Source organism: Hypomesus nipponensis, chromosome 5, assembly GCF_054491055.1.
Source record: "Hypomesus nipponensis isolate SF chromosome 5, ASM5449105v1, whole genome shotgun sequence".
Classification (NCBI taxonomy): Eukaryota; Metazoa; Chordata; class Actinopteri; order Osmeriformes; family Osmeridae; genus Hypomesus; species Hypomesus nipponensis.
The window spans coordinates 7,773,983-7,798,734 of record NC_140365.1 but is presented as its reverse complement, the minus strand read 5'-3'; the positions used below and the strand labels follow the sequence as shown (position 1 = coordinate 7,798,734).

Genomic DNA, 24,752 nt, shown 5'->3' with positions numbered 1-24,752 from the left:
TCTCTCCCCCTCTCCCCGCCTCTCCCTTTTCCAGCCTGGCTCTGTAATAATATCAATTCTAGTTAAGGGCCGAGTGCCGGCTGTTTAAAAAGCCTTCTATTAGAGTCCTATAGATTCAGCTAGCAGGTTAATGATTCCCATTGAGAGTGCAGAGAGAGATGGTTCCCCCCCACACACACACACACCCTGGCTGGTCGATAGCTAGCAGTGCTCTCCCCTGTGGTTGCCGTTAGCACCGCCCAAACGTCAGGTTGACGCCTCCAGACCTCTTAGATTCTCCATCTGAGCTCGCAGTGGGGAGGGGGGGGGGGAGGGGAGGGCTGGGGGGGGGGAGGGGAGGGCTGGGGGGGGGAGGGGAGGGCTGGGGGGGGGGGGGGGAGGGCTGGGGGGGAGCGTTGCAGCCCAGATCTCTGTCCTGTAGGTATTGGGTAAGCAGCCGATGACCCAGATCAAGGAGAGAAACACGGCCTGAGATTCTAAGACTCAGCCTTTCGCCGGCACGGCGCAGGTGTGTGTTGCAACCGACCGTGTGTGTGTGTGTGTGTGTTTACACTCCGGCCGTCCAAGCGTGGCTGAAAAGAAAGGCTTACCCGCCCCCACACCACCCCCCCCCCCTCACCTCTGACATGACATGCTCGGTTGGCCGTGCGGCGTGGCGCTCAAGACTCTCCAGGATGTGACCTCACAGCGGCGCGGGGGGGGGGGGGGGGGGGGGAGACTGTAATGAACTCCCGGGCTGCGGAGCTGATGTGAGCTCTGCTGACATGTCTTCAGGGAGACGTGCAGGCGGAGGGGGGGCGGAGAGACAGGAACATCTCGGTAATTACACCCAATCTGATCTTTCTCCTCGCTCGGTTTAGGGAGTCAGAGAAAATAAATAGCAGCCCTCAAAGAGAATGAGAGCGCAGGAGAGGGGAAGGAAGGGGGAAGGAGGAGAGGAAGGGGGGCTGAATTTGATTACAGTCAGTATGATCGTCCCTGGCAATGTGCTGTGTTGTGCTGTAGGTCTCTCTTAAGAGCTGCAAGGTGCTGGCTTGTAGGTCTCTCGTAAGAGCTGCAAGTTGCTGGCTTGTAGATCTCTCTTAAGAGCTGCAAGGTGCTGCCTTGTAAGTCTCTGTGACTTACAAGAGGCTGGCTTGTAGGTCTCTATGAATTACAAGGTGCTGGCTTGTAGGTCTCTATGAATTACAAGGTGCTGGCTTGTAGGTCTCTATGACTTACAAGGTGCTGGCTTGTAGGTCTCTATGAATTACAAGACGCTGGCTTGTAGGTCTCTAAGACTTACAAGACGCTGGCTTGTAGGTCTCTATGACTTACAAGATGCTGGCTTGTATGTCTCTATGACTTACAAGATGCTGGCTTGTATGTCTCTATGACTTACAAGATGCTGGCTTGTAGGTCTCTATGACTTACAAGATGCTGGCTTGTAGGTCTCTATAAATTACAAGGTGCTGGCTTGTAGGTCTCTATGCTGGGTCCTCCCTCACCAGTTGATATGTGAGCCCTGTCTGCACCTGTACTGGCTGTAGGACCAACGCTGCAGTGGAACTGTTGCCCCCTTAGCCTGGTTAGTAGGAGTGTCCAGCCAGCCAACCAGACAGACACACAGATAGCCAGCCCATCAGCCAGCCAGAGAGCCAGTCACCCAGCCAGACAGCCAGCCAGCCAGCCAGACAGCCAGACCCTGTCCCTGTGAAGAGCCATGAGAGATGAAACCACCAGTTGTGGATGCTCTCCTCATATTGGGGCTCTACATGGATCCCTGTCTGTCTGCAGTCATGCAGGGAGCCTGTTAATGGATCTCTCCAGGCACTCCCCCCCCCTCTCTTTCATCTCTCTCTCTCTCTCTCTCTCTCTCTCTCTCTCTCTCTCTCTCTCTCTCTCTCTCTCTCTCTCTCTCTCTCTCTCTCTCTCTCTCTCTCTCTCTCTCTCTCCCCCCCCTCTCCCCTCGCCCTTTCTCTCCCTCCTGGAAGCTCCATCCAGTCCAGCCACAGATCAATACCCAGGGACAGGGCCCATACAGCAGTGTAATGACACACACCGGAGGAGAGAGACATTAACGGATGGCCTCTCCTCCACCACCCCCCCCCCCCGCTCTCTCTCTCTGTCTCTCTCTCTCTCTCTCTCTCTCTCTCTCCCTCCCTCTCTCTCTCTCTCCCTCTCTCTCTCTCTCTGTCTCTCTCTCTCTCTCTCTGTCTCTCTCTCTCTCTCTCTCTCTCTCTCTGTCTCTTTCTCCCTCTCTCTGTCTCTCTCTCTCTCTCTCTCTCTCTCTGTCTCTCTCTCTCTCTCTCTCTCTCTCTCTGTCTCTCTCTCCCTCTCTCTCTCTCTCTCTCTCTCTCTCTCTCTCTCTGTCTCTCTCTCTCTCTCTCCCTGCATCCCCTTCTTCTGTCTCCAATCTGTGTGGAGGATGTGGCCGGCTGATGGCCTGTGAGGGGGTGTGAGTGTGTGAAAGGGGGTCAGCTCCTACGCGCGCGTGTGTGTGTGTGTGTGTCGTGTGACGGTGGTCCAGCTGCATGCTAACTTTATGAGGCCTGTTTATAGGCTGAGACAGGCCTCCCTCTGCCAATAATTGTCTGCTGTATTGCTCTGTGAGTATTTGGCCGGTCGCAAGGGGCTGGCAAGCCCTCCAAGCACCGCGTTAAGGCCCCACTCCGCTGAACCAGGGGTGGGGGGGAAGGGGGGCCACTTATCGTGTATTGGTCTCTTAGACTCTCTTAGAAAAACCTGCTTTGCGTGATTGTCTCGTGCACTGACTCTCTCGTTCTCTCCCTCCCTCTCCCTCCTTCTCCCCCCTCCCTCCCTCCCTCCCTCCCTCCCACCCTCCCTCCCTCCCTCCCTCCCTCCCTCCCTACCTCCCTCCCTCCCTCCCTCCCTCCCTCCCTCCCTCCCTCCCTCCCTCCCTCCCTCCCTCTCCCTCCCTCCCTCCCTCCCTCCCTCTCCCTCCCTCCCTCCCTCCCTCCCTCCCTCCCCCCTCCCTCCCTCCCCCTCCCTCTCCCTCCCTCCCTCCCTCCCTCCCTCCCCTCCCTCCCCTCCCTCCCCTCTCAGTGATCCTGAGTCCGTTCGGGCTGAACGGCACCCTGACGGGTCAGTCCTTCAAGGTGTCGGACCCGCCCACCCAGAAGCTGATCGAGGAGTGGAACCAGTTCTATCCCATCAGCCCCGGCGCCAAGGACGGCGGCGGCGGCGCGTCCGAGGACAAGCCAGAGGACATGGACTGGGAGGACGACTCGCTGGGCGCCGTGGAGGTCCTCGTGGGTAAGGCGTCTTCTCCCAGAAGCCTCGGGGGGGCGGGGAGACTGGACGGCTGGCTGCCGTCGGGCTCGTCTCAATTGAATCACGGGGTCCATGTCCGGCATTCGTTAAACCGTTTATGGTCGGACTCAATGGTCCGATTTTAAAACCGTGTCGTAAGGGGCTGGTGGTCTCAGCTTATTGAAATGAACCTTTTCTTACTCGAATATTTCTATCTCTCTCCCTCACTTCCTCTCCTTTCCTCCTCTCTCCTTTCTCTGTTGTCTTCCCCTCCGTCTCTCCCTCCCTCTCCCCCCTCCCTCCCCCCCTCCAGGTGGGGTGAGGATGGTGTACCCAGCCTGCCTGGTGCTGGTCCCCCAGTCGGACCTCCCCCCCGCCGCCCCCGTGGGCTCCTCCCACTGCACCCCCGTGTACGCGGGTGGCCACCAAGTGCCTGCATCGTCACAGCGAGACCCGGCCATCTCCTCGGTCACCCTCACGCCCCCCACGTCCCCGGAGGAGACGCAGACAGGTACATACCTTCCCTCCCTCCCCCCCACACACACACACACTTAACACACCATACAAATACTACCGGTTCCAAGGCTATTCAACCCAGCTCCAAGGCTAGATATTTGGGCACGGATGAGACGCTGTCCTAACCTCGCCGACCTCCCTCCTCCCCCCTCCTCCACCCTCCTCCACCCCCCCTGCAGTGGACTCCCAGTCGGCCCAGAAGTGGGTGAAGGTGTCAGCCGTGTCGGACGGCTTCCCGGTGGACAGCACCAGCCACCACGGGGGCAAGATCCCCCGCCGGCTGGCCAGCCAGGTGGTGGAGCGGGTCTGGCAGGAGTGCAACCTCAACCGGGCGCAAAACAAGTACGGCCGCACGGCCACGCGCCTCCCGCACACACACACACACCACATCACATGCTGGCTCAGTGCGGCCGGACATGACCGAACCCAGGAGGGAAGGGTGACAGTGCAGATGTTCACACACACACACACACACACACCAGTGTTTCCTCTATGTTGATTACGGTATCAGAAATACGGCTGTACCAAATTTGAGGCTATAGACCATTTACAATAAGTTGTTACGTCAATTATTTATTGGCAGCATTTATGCCATTTAGAACATACTTTATGAATGGAAGGTGTCTTTAAGTAGCCTATCCTTTTTGCTTTAGGTGAAATAGGACAAAAATATGTGCAATATTACAATAGCTGTTAGACTATTACATTAACACTCTCTGAAATAAAGGGTTAGAACTTTGTTTCGGGGGGGGGGGGGGGGGGGGACTGGCCTGAGTAAGTAAGTAGGTAAGACTTTATTTATATAGCACACTTAATACAAGAATCAAGGTGCTTTACATAAAATCAATAAAAACAATAATGCAAGTGATAAAAGTAATTGTTAAAATAGCAAATCTATAAAAACAATAATATATCTAATAAAAGTAGTAAAACCCTTCTGAGATAAAATTACTTAAATGCTTCGGTACAAAGGTAGGTTTTAAGCTGGCTTAAAAAATGTCTAGCGTGTTTGCTTCCCTAATATTCATGGATAATTTGTTCTATAGTTCTGGGGTAATTGACAAAGGCCGAACCACCAATCTTCTTATGACTGCTTCAGGTGACCTCTAATAGGCCTGCATTTGATGATCGCAGTGTTCTTGCTGCTGTGTAGTTATAAGAGAGTTAGCAATGTAGCTAGGTCCTTGTCCGTGTAGAGCTCTGTATGTGAGGAATAGGACCTTAAAGTCAATTCTGAAGGTAACAGGGAGCCAGTGTAAAGTAGCTAGGACAGGACTAATGTGTTCTCTCCTTTTAGTTTTGGTTAATAACCTAGCTGCAGAATTTTGAATGAGCTGTAGTCTTTCAGTGGTTTTCAGTAGAGGAAACATTGCACACACACACACACACAGATGCAAAATTCAACCACGGAGCGTTCAGCGTGGCAAACAGCCAGGGCCGTGCCCAGCGAGCGGGTTTGTTGATCTGTTGTCGTCGTTCTGCAGGCGGAAATTCTCGGCCACCACCAACGGCTGTGACGAGGACCTGCTGGAGAGGGCCGGGGCCTGGGACTTTGTCGAGTCCACACACAGGTCCAGCTGCTGCTGCTCCAGGTACACCACGCTCCCAGTGTGTGTGTGTGTGTGTGTGTGTGTGTGTGTGTGTGTGTGTGTGTGTGTGGGCATGCTTGCGACTGTGTGTGTGTGTATGTGTTTGTCTACCTGCTTGTGACGCGCAGTGTGCGCGTGCAAGCGATCAATCGTGCCTCGCGCCCCGTCGCCCCGCTGCCGGGCGCGTCGCTCCGGCGGCGCTGGCTCAGCACGTTGCCGTCCGCGACCAGCCGCGTTGCTGACGAGCATCTGTGCGCCCGCGATCCGTCTCCATCCCCGCGCTAAGTGACAGCCGTGTCAGGGATCAAACCCACACAGACGCTGGCCACGCCTCCCCGGCCCCGGGGACAGGGAGAGCTCTCCGCCGCTGGGGCGGTGCGGTCTGGTTTGACCTGTGGGGGAAGGGGGGTGAGGGGGGAGGGGGTTGTTTAGGGATGCGTCCCGTGCTAAAAGTGGCGTGGCGCGCGCGCCTGCCAGCCCTCGTGTTGACAAACGAGCGCGGAGAGAGAGAGAGGGGGGCCGCGTGCGACTGGGGAGGTTAAGATGCCGTCGCTTGGGTTATCTCGGGAGGCTCGCACACACACACACACTGTGCTCTCGAAGGGGGGGGAAAGGCTGTAGTCAGCATGTCCAGAGGCTGTCTGTCTCTGGGCGGGCACACACACACACACACACACACACATACACACACACACACATCCGCAGTAACACACCAGGCTGCTGCTCCGACATAAATAGATGCTTGACACGCTGCACCCGGCATCCCGCTTTGCCCGCGCGAATGTGTGTGTGTTTTGGTGTGTGTGTTTCGTTTTTACCAGGGGAGTACTTTCACTTGGCCTGGAGATGGCAAAAAGCCCCCATGCCCAGCATGGGCCAGGAGGGGGGGCGGGAGGGGCAGGAGGGGGCAGTTGTGGGGGAGAAAGCGAGCCCACGAAGGGGAGGCCAGGGCAGGGGCCGGGCTGGTCATTACTGTTGGAGGAGGTCCAGCCCTAAAGTTAGGACTCTGAAAAGGGATTCCCTCCACAGCACTCTGTCTGTCACCAGTGACCCGGCACGGGACGTGTGTGTGTGTGTGTGTGTCTGTCTGTGTGTGTGTGTGTCTGTCTGTGTGTGTGTGTGTGTGTGTGTTTACTTCCTGCTTGTGTTCCCTTGAGCCTAAACTCTCCTCATCAGTTAAGCAGTGCCATGCTAATCCTGGGAAGTAACTGGTTGTGGAGAACAAGGGGTGGAGCTTAGACACACACACCATCAGAGCTGCCTGCGGTTACCCTGGTGACAGGTGACCCCAAATAAACCCGCCTGACTCTGAATAGATGCCCAGAGACACACTCACACACACACACACACACACTCTCCTTCAGTCCTCTTCCAGTTTAACATAACAACAGCTAAACAATAGGGTCCCCACTGAGCCAGTGGGGGGTGCACTGCACACACACACACGAACACACACACACACACACACATATACACACACACACACATAGATACGCACACAAAACACAGGTTCCAGTTGACTGCAACCCAATGAGGAGCAGAGCAGCCCTGATGATGTGCTCCGCGCTGCGATCTGCGAGACAGCTTTCAGATGTCTGTACGGAGCCACGCGGAGTGCTTATTGGCTCCGGGAAGAATTCATTTATTCAGTAACAGCTATTGATTAGGCGCGGCATTCGTTTTAAATGGACACTGTCAAAGGGCTGACGTGATGCCGCTTGCCAAATTGTCTCTATTGAGTCCAGGCGCAACAAATAAAGCCTGGAGACGGCAAAATGCACTCCGACAGGTTCTCACTGAGTGCATTAGGGAGGTTATCGAAGAGTGGAAATTACAGACGTGTCCTGGTGTTGTAAACCCCCCCCCGCCCCCCCGCCAGTTTAGTTTCATATTTACTTACACATCGCTCGGGGTTAGAGCTGAATCTTCCTCTCTGCTAAGTGGTCGAGGCTGCGGCTGTGCTGGCGCGAGGCTGCGGGCCGGAGGGACACGAGTGCCCTCCCAAAGCTCAACGTGGGCCGATGCTCCGCGACACTGCGTCACATTCGTCCCGGCTTGTGACCGCTCGCACGCGCCTCCCCCGCACGGGAAATGCCCCCGGCCGAAACGTCCGAAACGTCGGCAGCCGTCCCCGCAGATGGATAACGGGCCGTGTCATTTTGTGTTTTTTCTCCCCTTCTGTCTCCAGACATAAAAGCGTGAAGCAGAGAGGGGGGTGCACGGGGGGCCAGCCCCCGTCGGCGGGCCAGCCCGCGCAGCCGCCCGCCAAGCACAAGGTGGGTGGCGACAAGGCGGAGAAGGGCGACAAGCAGCAGAAGAGGCCGCAGACGCCGTTCCACCACCGCAGCCCGGCGTGCGACGACGCCGCCGCCATGGAGACGGAGACGGCGGGCCAGAGGATGTCGCTGCGGGGCCAGGACGCCGCGCGCTTCCCGGGCCTGCGGACGTCCGACGTCGTCGCCTCCGCCGCCAAGCCCCCGCAGCTGCACGGCGGGGGCCCCCCGGAGCTGCCGGGCTCCCCCCAGCCCCCTCCCCTCAGCCCCCACCCCTGCGAGGCCGGGGGCGAGGAGGCGGGGGATGCCATGAAGAACCCCTCGACGCCCCACGGCCAGCACTTCTACCAGAACCCTCCGGAAGCCTGTCTGGCAGGGCCCAAGGGCGGGGAGGACCCCCGCCTGGAGGGGCTGGCGCAGCACTTCCACCCCGCCTACCCGGAGCCCCTGGAGCCCTCGGTGTACGTGGGTGCGGCCGTCCACCGGGAGGAGGACGGCGGCCACGCCCCCTGGCGCTTCTTCAACCTGCCCCGCCGGAAAGAGGCGGAGCTGAGCACGCCGCTGTTGCCCGGCGACAGGCTGCGGGACGAGGCGTCGGGAGGGGCCGACGGCGTGGTGTCGGTCACCGAGTGAGTCGCGTGCACACACACACACGTGCCAGGTGGACCCACAGGGGGCGACAGAGAGCCCCCTCTGTCCTCGACAAACACTGGAGCCCCAGCATCCTATATGGAGGGAAAACATGTTTTGAGAGCAGTGCTGCACCACCAGACCCCCCACCCCCGCCCTGAAGGGTTCTGTGTTGCGTTGAGCCACACATGACATGTTAATCTCCCTCCGTGTCGCCCTTTTGACATCATGTATCACTAATGTGCAACGGCCAGCACTGCAGAAGGCTGGGGGGGGGGGGGGGCTCATCGATTGCGGACAGGCGTGTGCGCACACACGCACACACACAACCTGGGAATAGAGACGAGCGTAAAATATAGAACGGGATCCACTAGTTTTACACACCCCTCCTGTCCAGCCACACCCACCCCTACCCTCCTCCAGACAGCCAGGGTCTAGGCTGCAGACGTAGAGCGAGGACAAAGAGATGGACTAGAGGCTGGGGGGGGGGGGGGGGGGGTTAGGGTTGTGTGGAGGCCAGAGGTCCATCCGTGGGGCGTCATGACGACCGAGGTGGGAATAATCTGCCGTGTTACGTCATCCCAGTCCGCGGCCTCTGAGGCTATTCTGGTGCTCGGTAATCCTGCCGGCCACAGCTCGGCATGGCGGCTAATCTCTGGCCTGGGCCGCTGCGTACTGTCAGCTCCCATCAGCATGGCTGGAGGGAGGGAGGGAGGGAGGGAGAGGGAGGTCTTTGTGAGCTGGGCCACTCACTTCCCACCCCTGGTTTCTGCACCAATCAGACTGCAGCCCTCTGTCTTGGCCAGTCAGGACTGCCCATGCATCAAAGAGATCCTCCAGAGTACGTCGTAGAGGGTGTTATTAACGCCTAGCTGGCCAGTCCTGCCACCTCTCATCTCCACTCGCTACGGCACCAGGCCTGTGACCTACCCTGCACAGGGGAATGAAACCAGGAAATCAATAACAGTGTCCGTCTCATGTGTCCCCGTGTCTCCCTCCTCCTGCCTCTGACCCCCTGACCTCCGTGTGTCTCCAGGCTCATGGCGGCCTCCAAGAGGCCTCTGAAGGTGTCGGAGGAGCGCGTGCAGATGTACCTCCAGCGGAGGAACCACTACCTGGCGGCGGCGGCCATCGGCGACGGCGACCACGAGCCCGACGTGGACCCGTACGCCTTCGTGGACGGCGACGTCAAGTTCACCTTCTCCGACAAGAAGGACAAGCTGGGCGGCGAGCGGGAGCCGGGGAAGAGGAACAAGGTGGGTCCCCCCCCCCCCCCCATGCCGTGACCCCCTACCGACCTCGGGGTCCGGGGGACACTGTGGGGTGAGGAGGAGGGGTGGGTCGTACCGGGGTCAGGACAGGGGGCAGGGGTGGGATAGGGTCAGAAAGCGAGGCGTCAGCAATCCCGCATGCTAAATGCGGGCCCCATCCCCTCGTCTCCTCCTTACTTCTCTGCCCTCCCTCCCCTCCCGCACCACACAGGAAGCCAGCTCCAACCCCTCTATTGTCGCCAGAGCTGGGAGGCCAAGTGTCAAATCAGAGGGACGGCATCTCCGGTTTCCTCCTCTCTTGTTCAGTTTACCCCCCCCTCCCCCGGGCGCTGCCTCCGACGCTGGTGTGCTTCCAAACATGGGCCACCTGTCAGCGAGGGAACCGCCCCCGAGCGCTTAGAGAGGGAGGGAAGGAAAGGTGTGTTTGTGTAAGCAAGCCTCCTGCCTCTGTGTTCCCTGGCTGCAGCAGCTGAGAAGGGAGGGCTCTGGCAACGAGAGAAATAAACCCAGCTCACTGAACAGGCCCGGTTTAGAAAGCACTTTTTTTCTTTTTTTGGTCCTTTTTCTTTACTCTCTCTCTCTCTCTCTCTCTCTCTCTCTCTCTCTCTCTCTCTCTCTCTCCCTCCCCCTCTCTCTCTCCCTCACTCCCCCTCTCTCTCTCCCTCACTCCCCCTCTCTCCCTCTCTCTCTCCCTCACTCCCCCTCTCTCCCTCACTCCCCCTCTCTCTCCCTCTCTCTCTCTCTCTCTCACTGTCTCTCCTCATGAGGGCTGATCCTTTTTCTCCTTCTCTGGGGGGGTGGGGGGAGCTGGCGCTGCCAGCACTGCTTCACCCGCTCCCTGGTGGACCCTCCGCAGTGTGCTGAGTGTGTGTGAGAGTGTGTGTGTGTGAGAGTGTGCGCGTGTGCCCTGGTTGTGCGTCAGCGGCTCACGTCGACGACGCGGCCGAGCGACGCGGGCGTCGGGACCCCCCCCCCCCCCCCGCCAGCTTTCCCATCAGACCCTGGCATCATACCCGGGGGGGCGTCGTGGCGATGCGCCAGCACGGTGTGGTGTCGTCCACTCAGATAAGGACTGGGTGGCACCGTGTTCGCCACACGCCCCCCCACTCGAGGTTTTGTGCGAGCTATTCAGAGCCGCTCGACTCCACAGGCGGGCCAGGGCGAGGTGGCCGTCTCCGCCGGCCCCACTCGGGACCCCCGCTGGACAGAGCGCCAGTGTGAGAGACACGGCCTTTGGAGTCGGTGGCTGACCCAGCCGCGAAATGGCCAGCGATGGTGGAGAGCTCGAGGGGGGGGGGGGGGGGGAGAGACTGAGAGAGACAGAGAGAGAGCTCTTTCATTCTGACAGCCTTGGAATAATAAGGACAGTGTGACGCAAAGCGCGATCGTGCACACACGCACGCGTAGATATCAAGCAAGATCCCAGCTCCCACTCAAGGCGAGATTATTGATAAGGGCGATGGCGTCATTAGTCCTTATAGGTTTATTTTGTGTGTGTGCACGTGTGTGTGTGTGTGGTTGTTTTTGCTGCTGTGCAGTGAGCCTTTAAGGGAAACAGATTAGAGCCCCTATACACAGATAGAAGCCCCCTCGAGCGGAATGAGATCAATGGCTGCAACATACCACTCCACACAGCACACTGGGTTCCTGCCTGCTCTGTGTGTGTGTGTGTGTGTACAATACACACAGCTCATCAGTGGAGTACACACAGACACGGACACACTCCCCCCCCCCCCGCCCCTCCAGATATCGATGTTTGTTGTCGTCGTGGAATGAGCGCCCGTTCCCTGACCATGGCATTTCTCTGATACAGCGCAAGCCCTGTCTGGAAATCTCATTAGCAGGGACCTTACCCTATCTCTCTCTTCCTCTCCCTCCTTCTCTCTCTCGCTCTCTCTCTCTTCCTCTCCCTTCTTCTCTCTCTCTCGCTCTCTCTCTTCCTCCCCTCTCTCTTCCTCCCTCTCTCTCTTCCTCTCTCTCTCTCTCTCTCTCTCTCTCTCTATCTCTCTCTCTCTCTCTCTCTCTCTCTCTCTCTCTCTCTCTCGGATCTCTCCCTGGCTCTCCCTTCTTTAGTTTCATGAGTTTGTGTGCCTGAAATAACTTGAGGGGCCCAGATGTGTGTGAGTGTGTGGGGGTGTGTGTTCATGTGACTGACCTCATGTCATCTGCCATGTTGAGGCCTGTGTCCAGAGCCTGTCTCCTGTTCTGACTTGTTGGATCAGGTGCTCTGCGTTCCACCATGATGCCATCCCTCTCCTGTTTGTTTTGAAAGGTGCACAGTATTGATCTCTCCTCTTTCTTCCTCCCTTTCCTCTTGTCTCTTCATCCCCTTCATCTCGTGTCTCAGGGGGAGGATGGAGCAGCGGGCCCATCAGACGGTAAGACCTCTCTCTCCCTCTCTCTCTCCCTCTCTCTCCCTCCCTCTCTCTCTATCTCTCCCTCCCTCTCTCACCCTCCCCCTCTCTCCCGCTCTCCCTCCCTCTCTCTCTCTATCTCTCTCCCTCTCGTCCCCCTCCCCCTCTCTCTCTCTCTGTCTCTCCCTCCCTCGCTCCCTCCCTCCCTCGCTCCCTCCCTCCCTCCCTCCCTCCCTCCCTCCCTCCCTCCCTCCCTCCCTCCCTCCCTCCCTCCCTCCCTCCCTCCCTCCCTCCTCCTCTCTCTGTCTCCCTCCCCCTCCCTCCCCCTCTCTCCCTCTCTCTCTCTCACTCTCCCTCTCTCTCTCCCGCTCTCCCGCTCTTGTACACACTCTCCGTTTCTCTCTCGATCTCTCTTAATCTCTCATGTCCGTTTCTCTTTCTCTCTCACACACACACACCCTTCTGCTATAGTGTAGTTATCAGCGTTGACAGCATGTCCAGCGGCCAAACACAGCCAGCAACCAGTGTTAAGCGCTCCCCCTGACCACGTCCAGAAACGGCACCCCCACTGCTCAACACGGGGGGAGCCCTGCAGTCGACTAACCCCCATCCCTGTGTTCCCACCCCCCCCCCAGACGCCCAGCGAGCCGCAGCCCACAACCGCGCAGCCTCCACCAGCCTGATCCACGAGACGGACCTGGCCGTGTCCATCAACGACCTGGACAACCTCTTCAACTCGGACGAGGACGAGCTGGCGGTCAGTAGAGCCTGCCAGAGGCTCCCCGGCACTAAACCACAATGAATATCCCATTAGCTGGAGTAGCGCCTGGCAAGAGCAGACGGCTGGGGGGGGGGGGGGGCTGGGGAGGGGGGGGGGGTTGTTTGTGCCAGCCCGGGTGATGCATACACGCAGTACATCAGGCTCTGACAAGTCGTCCTACAACACATCACAGTGTAATGGTGGCTCGGGTTCAAATAGACTTTCCCCCATCCTGAGATGGATGTGGCTTCCAGAGACCCACCACCCCCCCCCACTCCCCCCCCCTCCCTCTGCCACAGTCCAGCCCTGGTGGTGACGGTTTAGAAACCAGACCGTGTTTGTTTGTCGGGTGGAATACGCCGCCAGACCGAGGCCCGTGCGAGGGAGAACGGAGGCGCACGCGTGATGCTTCTCCACATCTGTGCTGACAGTCTTTTTTTGCTCTTGTCGTTTGTCCGCAGCCCGGATCGAGACGAGCGCTCAACGGAACGGACGACAAGTTCAGCAGCAAGGAGCCCAAACCAGCCACGCTAGACCCAGTCTCCTGCATTAGTACGTCTGCCCCCCGCCCTGCCTGCTCCAGACACACCAGCCAGCCAGTCAGCCACTAGCTAGCATGACAGCCAGCCAATCAGCTAGCCAACTAGCCAGCCAGCCCAGTGCCCAGGGGACCACCCTGCCCTTAAGCACTGGTCCAACATTGGCCACTCCCCACCCTCTAACCACTTTCTAATGACACCCAGCCGGTGTGCTTGGGAACAGCGAGGCCGGATGCAGAAGCCGTCCTGCACACACTTGGCAACCAGAAGCTTTTCAATATCCATTCAGCTCCTAACGAAGCCTCAAGCGGTTCACTCACCACTTTCGACGGCACTATGTGCTCTCTCACACCACACGCCACCTAGTGGTGGTGTGTTTGACTGCACCGGCCAGACTCTCGTTTTCCAGTCGAGCAGTTTCAGAGTCTGGGGTCGGGAGCGAGTGTCGAGTTCTCCATCTGTGTCTATCGTTGACAGCTGTCTTTGCACACAGTTCAAACCCGAACCCCCCCAGTTTGGATCGGGGAGTCTCCAACTGTTGTTCTTGGTTGTAAACATTAGCGGTGGGAATCCCATTGTGCTGTGCTCCTGCCGCCGTCACTCTATAACCCCGCCCTCTCTTCCCACCCTGCCCCCCTCCAGGCTCGGCAGACCTCCACCTGCAGATGTTCCCCACGCCGCCCTCCCTGGAGCAGCACATCATGGGCTACTCCCCCATGAACATGGGCAGCAAGGAGTACGGCAGCATGGAGGCGGGCACGGGCCTCACCTCCCTGGACGGCACGTCGGCCCTGGGGGGCCACTTCAAGATCGAGGTGGAGGAGAGCTTCTGCAGTCCCAAGCCCTCGGAGGTCAAGGTGGGTTCGGAACCCCTGGACCTTAACCCCGCCCCCTCCTCCCCACACACACACACAGTTAGCCCCATCCCAACTCACACCTCTGCCCCCCTCCCTTCCTCCCCCCGCCCCCCAGGACTTTTCGTTCGTGTACAAGCCCGAGCTGTGCCAGGCGTTCGTGGGCTGCTCCATGTTCGCCCCCCTGAAGACCCTGCCCAGCCAGTGTCTGCCCCCCATCAAGCTGCCGGACGAGTGCAGCTACCGGCCCAGCTGGACGGTGGGCAAGCTGGAGCTGCTCGCCCCGGCGCCCGCCATGAGCTTCCTCAACAAGGACAGGTGAGGCCAGAGGACCAGGGCCCACAGGGACCCGTCTAAGTTGACATTCATGTGGAGTGGGGGGGGTCGTGGGGGGCTGGCTAGCGGTGTGACAGTGTGTCACTTTGACACTATTCTAAACAAAATGCTAACCCCCCCCACCATCCACCCAGACAAAGTAAGGAATGTGCATTCCGCTTTCCAGGCGTTATTATGGAGGTACCCCATTTGTACCTTCCAGTTGCTCTCTCTAGGAGCCCCTCTCCCCCCCCCCCCCCCCAGCCCCAGCCAGGCAGGTTGAGTGAGGACCATCTCCCGCTAAAGCCTGTGGAACCAATGGAGATTCTCTCCACCCGACTCCCAGGGATTCTTTGCGATTGGCCACGCTCATCTGGGCTGAGGGGCGCCCGGGCAGCAGTGTCATTTAGACTTACAGGATAGGCAGTGGCAGGCCTGCTGGGGAGCACACGCCTGCACACACACACACCACACGCACACCACACGCACACACCCCGAGGAGCCTGTCCCATTTCTCATGCGTGGCCGATGGAGGCAGAGCAGGGGAGTGGACGGGTAAAACGTCCTCGCTCGAGGAGAGATGGGGATTACGACGCGCGTGTCCCTCCGCGCATGGCCGTCCCTCTCCCCGCACGCCCCCACTCGGAGACCCTCCCGACGGACTGACCGCGTGACGGACGGCCCCTTCCCGGAACGCTAGCTCGCTACGGAGCTCGTCTGTGGACGGCAGCGGGGAGAGCCCGCTGATTTGGCCGGGTCTGTGTCTCAGGGTTTTGGAAGCAGGGGTTAGCGGAAGGGGCTGGGTGGGGGGGGGTGTTGGCTCGGAGGAGGGGGTACCATGGGATGTCTCCTGGCTGCGCGGCAGGGCGTCTGCTGAGTGCTAAGACTGCCTATAAAGTCCCAGGCTGTAAAGGAGTCCTGGGAAAGCCGTTTATAAGCTGGTCAGGCTACTTTTATGGCCCCCGGTACTTAACCTGCCTGAGGAGAGACGAGAGAGAGAGAGAGAGAGAGAGAGAGAGAGAGAGAGAGAGAGAGAGAGAGAGAGAGAAAGAGAGAGACAGATAGAGACAGATAGAGGAGAGAGAGAGAGAGAGAGAGAGAGAAAGAGAGAAAGAGAGAAAGAGAGAGACAGATAGAGGAGCCAGAGACAGAGGAGAGAGAGAGAGAGAGGCGCCACGGCCTGGCTTAGGCTCCACCAAGGGTCGATCCCCCACGTATGGCGTGGACAGCCTGTTCTCTTTCTCTCTGTCTTTCCTTCTCTCTCTGTCTGTTCATGTCTTCATCCCTCTCTCTCTCTCCCCGGGTGACTGTCTCTCTCTCTCTTCACAGCTGCTCGTCTGCCCAAAAATAGACTCCCTCACAAAGTGTGCTTGTTGAAATGGCAGAGCTGTCTCCCTCTCTGTGTCTCTCTCTCTCTCTCTCTGCTGCATTTGCGCACCTAGGCACGCAGTCAAGCGTCTGAGCTGGGCTCTGCTGTGCTCTCCCGCCCTTGTGAATGTTTACGTGCCCCAGGAGTCCCAGGGTAGTTGACCTATTTACAGGAACGAGGGTGGCGGGGGTGGGGGTTGGGGGGGGGGCATAGAGAAAGGTATTGTTTGCATACTGACATTCGTTACTGATGTAAAGAGCTTTTCCTCTCTCAAAACAGCCAGGTATGTGCTCTGGGATGCCGCCCGTGTCGTCATGCCCAGTTATGGTCTGTCTCAAGGCTAGGCTGTGTGTGTGTGTGTGTGACTACTGTCCTCTCTCCCCCCCCCCCCCGCCTCAGCAACATCCCCAGCGTGGGCAGCGCCATGGACCAGGACTACAGCCAGAGCTACACCCCCCAGACCCACACCCCCTTCATGTCCAACAGCGCCCCGCCCAGCAACAGCAACGCCGGCATCCTGCCCTCCCCGGCCACGCCGCGCTTCTCGGCCCCCACGCCGCGCACGCCCCGCACCCCGCGCACGCCCCGCGGGCCCGCCAGTGTCCAGGGCTCGCTCAAGTACGAGAACTCGGACCTCTACTCGCCCGCCTCCACGCCGTCCACCTGCCGGCCCCTCAACTCGGTGGAGCCGGCCACCGTGCCCTCCATTCCGGAGGCCCACAGCCTCTACGTCACCCTCATCCTCTCCGAGTCGGTCATGAACCTCTTCAAGGACTGCAACTTCGACAGCTGCTGCATCTGCGTGTGCAACATGAACATCAAGGGCGCCGACGTGGGCGTGTACCTGAGCGACCCGGCGGGCGAGGCCCAGTACCCGTGCACGTGCGGCTTCAGCGCCGTGGTCAACCGGCGCTACGGCAACGGCTCGGGTCTCTTCCTGGAAGACGAGCTGGACATCATCGGCCGCAGCTCGGACGTGAGCCGCGAGGCGGAGAAGCGCTTCGAGGCGCTGCGCCTCTCGTCGCTGGAGCGGGCGGGGGGCGGCGGGCGGGGCGAGCGCGTGCCCGACGAGCTCATCCTGCTGCTGCAGGACCAGTGCACCAACCCCTTCTCGCCCATCGCCAGCGTGGAGCCCGACAGCCTGGCGGCGCGGGGCTCGGCCGGGGCCCCCGTGCCCGCCTGCGTGCGGGTGGAGGAGAGGGACTACCACAGCGACTGCTACATGGCCCTGGAGCACGGCAGGCAGTTCATGGACAACATGTCCGGGGGCAAGGTGGACGAGGCGCTGGTGAAGAGCACCTGTCTGCACCACTGGTCCAAACAGAACGGTAAGGAACCTCCCCGGATCCTCGACACACCGCCGACGGATCAGGAATCCCCCTGTGTCTCGGCGGCGCGCGGTCGCTCCGAGTGCTCGGTGCCACCGTCTTTCCCCTCACCCCCTTACTCTTTTTGTCCCCCCGGCCAGCGGTGGACGTGAGCGCGCTGTGCTCGCAGGACATCCTCCGCGTGCTGCTGTCGCTCCAGCCCGTGCTGCAGGACGCCATCCAGAAGAAGAGGAGCGTGCGCTCCTGGGGCGTCCAGGGCCCGCTCACCTGGCAGCAGTTCCACAAGATGGCGGGACGGGGCTCCTACGGTAAGCCGGGGGGGGGGGGGGGTACTCTGCTGGAGACACGCTTTCACACAGGATGCGCGTGGTTTCATGGGACTTGTAGTCGTACAAGTGTCTGTGTGTGTGTGTGTGTGTGTCTGTGTGTGTGGGCCAGCAGATGCTGCTGCTTATGTGTGCTGGCAGATCAATAGGAAGCCCATTGCCAGCCCCTGCTCTCCAGATGTCTGCTCTATGGGGCGCGGCCTCTGGGGCTCAATTTGCTCTCTCTCTCTCTCTCTCTCTCTCTCTCTCTCTCTCTCTCTCTCTCTCTCTCTCTCTCTCTCTCTCTCTCTCTCTGTCTCTGTCTCTCTCTCTCTCTCTCTCTCTCTGTCTCTCTCTCTCTCTGTCTCTCTCTCTCTGTCTCTCTCTCTCTCTCTCTCTCTCTCTCTGCCACTCTTTCTCTGAAAGGTGGATGGCGATGGCTGTGTTAAGTACTTACTCACACATTCCCCCCATCTCTCCACCCCCCCTTCTCCCTACCTACTGTTTCTCTCTACTGCACTCCTTTCTTCTCTACTCTCCAAATCCTCCGTCCACCTCCTCCCTCTCCTCCTTCACTTGCCCCCCTCCTCAACCCCCCCTCGTCACTTGACCCCCCTCCTCAGGCACAGACGAGTCTCCGGAGCCCCTGCCCATCCCCACCTTCCTGGTGGGCTACGAGTACGACTTTGTGGTGCTCTCCCCGTTCGGCCTGCCCTACTGGGAGAAGCTGCTGCTGGACCCCTTTGGGTCCCACCGGGACGTCGGCTACCTGGTGGTCTGCCCCGACAACGAGGCCCTCCTCAGCGGAGCCAAAAGCTTCTTCAGAGACCTCACCGCCGTCTACGAGGTAGGACGCGAGTCCCCCGCCCCTCCCCCCCATGAAGATCGGGAAAAGTGTTACAATGGATTGAAATTGGGCTGGGGAACGCTTAATTGGAAGTCAATGCCTCTTATGTGGAAGTGTGCTGTTTTCTCCCCTGATTGGTTTAATTAGAGGTGACCCCCTCCCCATCCTCCAGTATTGATTGGCCTGAATTAACTTCTCATCTACTCTGCCTGGTTCCCACGACGAATTATTGGAGAGCCTCTCCCTCATCGCTAACTCGCTCACTCACTCACGTCAGTCCTCGCAGTCACTGAATTGTTCCTTCCTGTTTTGTCGCTTGCAGTCGTGTCGTCTGGGCCAGCATCGGCCAATCTCCAAAGGCCACCCAGATGGCATCGTACGAGTGGGCGGAGCCGCTGCCAAGAAGCTGTCGGAGCAGCCGGTCAGCGATTGGTTCCTCAAGGCCGCCAGCGGCAACAGCGACGCCTTCGCCAAGCTCAAGCTCTACGCACAAGTGTGCCGCCACGACCTTGGTGGGTCCCACCGACCGTCTGGGAGAGAGACATGTGTCTGTCTCGTTAGCGGAACCCCTCGGCTCTCTCTCGGCCCCTAGAGGCCACTCTGATAACGAGGTCAAGCCCTTTTGTCGACACCAGTGTTTCCTAACGGCCTCTTCCTCTCTCCTCAGCTCCATACCTCGCCTCTCAGCCATTGGACAGCTCCCTACTCATGCAGCCCACCCCCCCACCCTCATCCAGCCAATCCTCGTCCACGCAATCTTCCTCCTCGTCCTCCAACCCGGCAGGCCCCCAAAGCTCAGTGACCTCAGGAGGCTCCGCCTCTCTCCCCAACAGCAGTAGCCAGTCTGGCGCGGGCGGAGCCAACAGTGCCAACAGTTCGACGGCGTCCTCCGGCCAGGCGGGCAGCGGGATGCAGTCGACCAAGCCCAGCTCGTTCCCTCCGTTCGGGGGCATGAGCGGCGGGCCGAGCCAGAACCAGGGGGGGCAGCAGGGCCAGCAGGCTGGAGCCCAGAACACAGGCCTCCCTGGGGACGGCTCCACCAGCCAGGCCCAGGGGCCCGCGGAAGCCCCAGAGAGGTACTGCACTGCACACACACACACACACAAGCCAAGCTGACAGTGATTCATTCATGTGAGAGGAAAACAAATCAAGTTTGCTCAAACTCCGACCAGACCCTGCATGTTGGCAGCTCATAATTCCTTCAGCGTTATTCTGATGTCATCCTAACCCCTCTCCATCTTCTCTCCCTCCCCTCCCTCCCCCCCCCCCCTCCCCCCAGCACCATGGAGAGAGACAAGGTGGGCGTGCCCACGGACGGGGAGTCCCACGCCATCACGTATCCCCCGGCCATCGTGGTTTACATCGTGGACCCGTTCACCTACGAGGAGCCCGAAGGGGGCGGCGGGCCGGCCCACTCCAGCGTGTGGACGCTGGGCCTGCTGCGCTGCTACCTGGAGATGCTCCAGATCCTGCCCCCGCACATCCGCAACTCCATCTCTGTGCAGGTACGGTGGGCCCGGCCGAGCGGCAAACGCCTGAACGCCCACTCAAACGTCCTTCAGGCCTTTCGGCTGCTCCCTCGATGCGCCTCGTAGAGCAGTGGAGACAAAACACGCTTCCGGTTACTGCTGTCCGTTCCCCCCCTCGTGTTTCATCTGTGTGCCTCCCGCCGTCTCTTTCCAGATCATTCCCTGCCAGTACCTGCTCCAGCCGGTCAGGAACGAGGAACGCCACATCTACGTGCAGCACCTCAAGTCGCTCGCCTTCTCCGTGTTCTCCCAGTGCCGGCGACCCCTCCCCGCCTCCACGAACGTCAAATCACTGACAGGCTTCGGGCCCGGCCTAGCCATCGACACGGCACTGAAAAGCCCCGAGGTGAGCACCACTGACGTGTCAGCAACGTTAGCATTGCTAATCCTGATGAATGGACTGAATTGGTAGTGGAGTAATAACCTTTTTTTTTTAGGTGTTAGCTTTGTTAGCATGCTAACACAAGGCCGGCTACAAATAGCTGCTGTCAGGCTGAGGTATTACCGTTAGCTCAATAGCTCAAGCGAACCCTTAGCCCGACCTCGGCCGGGCCTTTATTCCAGCTGTGTTTGGCGTGTCAGAGAGGTGGAACAGAGGGCAGGGAGCTGGAGAGTATTACACTAACCCTTGTAGACTTGGAACCGTCCCAACCTTCTGGAGTTTTCTTTCTATTATCTGCTTGGCTAGCTCTGTGAAACCTCCCTAATGGGATACAGTGTGTAGGTTTAGACAGAGAGGGAGTTTCGGACTAAGACCCAATCCCAGACACTGTCCCAATGCACTTTCTACATTCTAGCCTCGACGCACTCGACGACACACAACACTCCACTCCACCCCTGTTGGAATGTGGTACCAGTTAGATACGGCTGGGACTAAAAGTGACACCAACGTGGCTGTGTTCAAATGTAAATAAAGAGAAATGATGGAGTCCATGCCCATGTCTCAGTGTAACAGGCTGTGGGCCGGTACTAGATAAAGGTACATTCCACCCAACTTGACTCTCGGACCTCTGTTCTCTCCCCCACCCCCCAGCGACCGGAATGCCCGCGCCTGTACACCCCCCCCTTCATCCTGGCGCCGGTCAAGGACAAGCAGGCGGAGCTGGGCGAGACGTTCGGCGAGGCGGCCCAGAAGTACAACGTGCTCTTCGTGGGCTACTGCCTGTCACATGACCAGCGCTGGCTCCTGGCCACTTGCACGGACCTGTACGGCGAGCTGCTGGAGACCTGCATCATCAGCATCGACGTGCCCAACAGGTGGGTCTGCCCCACCCCCCCCTCCTCCTCCTCCTCAGCCTCTCGTCTCCAGACTGTGTTTAATAGCAGACCCGCGCAGCTCGCAATTTTGATCAAACGCTGGGCTCGTTGTGACTTGAGCGGGGGACATGTGCAGGTAACCATGACGATAGACAACACGGTAGTAAACACACCGAGAGATAAGTGGTTCGTTGTTCCTCCTACATGCATGGCTTTCGGGAGCTTGTCACAGATGCTCAGTCGCTGTTGTTTAGTGTGTGACCATGTGTGTGTGTGTGTGTGTGTGTGTGTGTGTGTTCTTCTCAACCAGGGCGCGGAGGAAAAAAGGCTCCGCTCGTCGGTTGGGCTTGCAGAAGCTGTGGGATTGGTGCTTAGGGCTGGTGCAGATGACATCGGTGCCGTGGAGGGTGGTGATTGGCCGACTGGGCCGAATGGGACACGGGGAGTTGAAAGGTAAAGGCTTTTTGGACCGATTTATCATCCGTTGTGTCGGAGATGCTGTTGGACGCGAAAAAACACTGACGTCACTGTTCCTTGTGCGTTCCAGACTGGAGCATTCTGCTGAGCAGGAGGAACCTGCAGTCCCTCAGCCGCCGGCTCAAAGACATGTGTCGCATGTGCGGCATCTCCGCCTCCGACACTCCCAGCATCCTCAGCGCCTGTCTGGTCGCCATGGAGCCCCAGGGCTCCTTTGTCATCATGCCAGGTAGTTTGTCTTCCTTTGTGTGTGCGTGCCCGCGCGCGCGTGCTGCTGCTGTAAACACACTAAAAATATCTTGCCCATCTGTACAATAATAACTTCCAGCCTCCGCCTCCTATGACGGTGCACCACAGGGAGTGCCGTTCTGACGTGTGTGTGTGTGTGTGTGTGATGGATGGCGACAGCTATCATAACCCATGTCCCTCCTTCATCGCGCTCAGATGGATGGCTCCGGGAACCGTGTTCCTCGCGCTCATAAAGCACAGGTTTCAGAGCCTCCAATCGATTTTTGTCTTGATGTGATGGAGCGCCTGATCGATGGGGGTTTATTTTGGGTGGTGACAGGGCTGGAGCTGCGTGGCGTAGGCCCCTGGGCTGGGAGGAGGCCCTGGGCTGGGCTGGGAGGAGGCCCTGGGCTGAGGCCCACCCGTGTGGCCTCCTCCCAGCAGCCCTCTGGTCCATGGAGATCAGCCACATCTGCCGGTCTGATCTGGAGAACCGAGTGGAGGGCTGGCCTTCCTCCCAAACACACGTTTAATACAGATTTACAGATAAAGTGTTTTAAGGGGATAATGGATGGCTCTGTTAGAAAGAGGGGGGGATTTACACCAGTCAGCACTCGGCGGACATTGTTAACGTCGTACATAAGGGGACTAATGGATTATTAGGACGTGCCAATTACAGCCGCTGACTGTGTGTGTGTGCTGAATGCACATAATGTATCGGCATGTGAATGTATGCACTGACCTGACTCTCTCTTTCTCTCCCTCTCTTTCTCTCTTTCACCCTCTCTTTCTCCCTCTCTCTCTCCCTCTCTTTCGCCCTCTCTTTTTCCCTCTCTTTTTCTCTCTCTCCCTCTCTCTCTCCCTCTCTTTTGCCCCCTCTCTCTCTCCCTCTCTCTCTCCCTCTCTCTCTCTCTCTCTCTCCCTCTCTTTTGCCCCCTCTCTCTCCCTCTCTCTCTCTCTCCCTCTGTCTCTCCCTCTCTCTCTCTCTCTCTCTCTCTCTCTCTCTCTGCAGACTCAGTGTCGACGGGCTCCGTGTTCGGCCGCAGCACCACCCTGAACATGCAGACGTCCCAGCTGAGCACGCCGCAGGACACGTCCTGCACCCACATCCTGGTGTTCCCCACCTCCGCCTTCGTCCAGGTGGCCAGCTCCAACTACACTACTGACACCAACATCGACATCGCCTTCAACGCCACCACGGGTGAGTCACCTCCTCCTCCCCCCCCCCCCCCCTTCATCCTTCCCATCTGGACAGGGTAGGAGTCACATCACACCCATGGCAGGGGAGAAGCGACATGTCCTCACGGAAAAATCCCAAAATGAGAATACAACTGTGCAGACATTTGGAAACGGGTGTTTTGTTTTTTTTGTTTTTTACTTTTGACTTTTCGACACTTGTCACTCACATAATATTTTTTTGGGCGGGGGTCTCCAGAATCGGGCGAGGTCATGGGCATCTTCGACCTGCTGGACCAGGAGAATGACCTTGTAGACCCAGACATCATCAACATCCTGCCAGCCTCGCCCACCACCTCTCCAGTCCACTCCCCAGGCTCCCAGTACCACCACGGAGGAGACGGCAGCAAGGTAGGCACACACACCTTTAGAAACCTCTAGAAACCTTTAGAATCAGGAGATACCGCAAACGGACTGAACTCAAGTCTAAAGACCGTGACACTTTCTCTCCAGTCAGAAATAACCATGGGTTATGTCTGCTGTCTGCTTCCACCCCATCTAACCCCCCCCCCCTCTCCTCCTGTGTTGCAGGGCCAGAGTGCAGACAGGATGGAGACCCACGAGGAGACCCCCAACATCCTGCAGCAGCCCCTGGCCCTGGGCTACTTTGTGTCCACAGCCAAAGCCGGCCCACTGCCTGACTGGTTCTGGTCAGCCTGCCCTCAAGCCCAGAACCAGTGTCCCCTTTTCCTTAAGGTACCGTGATGTTTACCTTCACCAGCTGACTTCACTCTGCAGGCATCTTTGTGCAAGGTCAACTGTGCCTTTAACATTGTCTCGGTTTCATATGGCTGGATCTGTCTTGTTCAGTCATCCTGAATCTCTTTTTAAATATGACTGTCTGTCTGTCTTGTCGGTTTGCCTGCCTGCTTGTCTGTATATCTGTCTTTGTCTGCCTTCTTTCCTGCCTGCCGTCTGTGTGTCTGTCTGACTGCCTGCTTGTCTGCCTATCTGTCTTTGTCTGCCTGCCTTCCTTCCCTCCTGCATGTCTGTGTCTGACCTATCTGTGTGTCTGTCTGTCTGTCTGTCTGTCTGTGTGTCTGTCTGTCTGTCTGTCTGTCTGTGTGTGTGTCTGTCTGTGTGTCTGTCTGTCTGTGTGTCTGTGTGTCTGTCTGTCTGTCTGTCTGTCTGTCTGTCTGTCTGTCTGTGTGTGTGTCTGTCTGTGTGTCTGTCTGTCTGTGTGTCTGTCCTTCCTACCTGGGCTCACGTGTGACGTGTTCTCCACACTCCTCCATTATTGATTCACTCTCCAGCAAAGGAAACCGTTGAATAATTAACATCCAGTGGTGGTTTAGAGGTGTGTGTGTGTGTGCATGCGCGCGCGTGTGTGTGTCTCCGCTCACGTGTGTGCTGGCAGGGCCGACCCTGACTAACACCCGAGGTAGATACGCCGTCACAGAGATGAATGACGCTTTTTTTTTGTCTGGCTACTTTCTTCCGATGTATTCCCCTTAGCCAGGGTGTACTGGCTGATCACTGCTCTGGCTCCACTGTGAGATTGTCTGGAGTTTGACAATGATCCTCCCCCCCTCCTCCTCCTCCTCCTCCTCTGCCCAGGCCTCTCTGCACCTCCACGTGTCTTCAGTGCAATCAGACGAACTGCTGCACAGCAAACACTCCCACCCCCTCGACTCCAATCAGACCTCAGACGTACTCAGGTAAACACACCCACGCCTCCTCAGATTGGAGGGGGCCCGCCCGCCCGCCCGGTCGGTTCGCCCTCTCGCCCGCACACCTATTCAGCTGTTTTTGAAAAGCGTGTTAACGGCCCACTTCATCAGATGGTCCCGCGGGGAGCTTCCCAAGAAAGCCGAGTCTCTCTC

At 58.5% G+C, this 24,752-nt stretch overlaps 1 protein-coding gene across 1 annotated transcript in view; it reads left to right on the top strand.

Annotated features, from left to right (window-relative positions):
- Positions 1-24,752, top strand: part of med13a (mediator complex subunit 13a) — a 53,377-nt gene that overhangs the window by 27,471 nt on the left and 1,154 nt on the right. Inside the window, exons 5-29 of the mRNA XM_084698330.1 lie at positions 3,046-3,255; positions 3,566-3,763; positions 3,948-4,110; positions 5,253-5,360; positions 7,546-8,259; positions 9,297-9,516; positions 11,879-11,909; positions 12,521-12,642; positions 13,107-13,197; positions 13,827-14,041; positions 14,157-14,356; positions 16,122-17,050; positions 17,191-17,358; positions 17,979-18,202; positions 18,525-18,714; positions 18,870-19,278; positions 19,482-19,707; positions 19,886-20,077; positions 20,765-20,988; positions 21,299-21,441; positions 21,536-21,694; positions 22,706-22,894; positions 23,129-23,280; positions 23,461-23,625; positions 24,487-24,587. Coding sequence (XP_084554456.1) covers positions 3,046-3,255; positions 3,566-3,763; positions 3,948-4,110; positions 5,253-5,360; positions 7,546-8,259; positions 9,297-9,516; positions 11,879-11,909; positions 12,521-12,642; positions 13,107-13,197; positions 13,827-14,041; positions 14,157-14,356; positions 16,122-17,050; positions 17,191-17,358; positions 17,979-18,202; positions 18,525-18,714; positions 18,870-19,278; positions 19,482-19,707; positions 19,886-20,077; positions 20,765-20,988; positions 21,299-21,441; positions 21,536-21,694; positions 22,706-22,894; positions 23,129-23,280; positions 23,461-23,625; positions 24,487-24,587 — 5,743 coding nt within the window. The remainder of the gene's footprint in view (positions 1-3,045; positions 3,256-3,565; positions 3,764-3,947; positions 4,111-5,252; positions 5,361-7,545; positions 8,260-9,296; positions 9,517-11,878; positions 11,910-12,520; positions 12,643-13,106; positions 13,198-13,826; positions 14,042-14,156; positions 14,357-16,121; positions 17,051-17,190; positions 17,359-17,978; positions 18,203-18,524; positions 18,715-18,869; positions 19,279-19,481; positions 19,708-19,885; positions 20,078-20,764; positions 20,989-21,298; positions 21,442-21,535; positions 21,695-22,705; positions 22,895-23,128; positions 23,281-23,460; positions 23,626-24,486; positions 24,588-24,752) is intronic.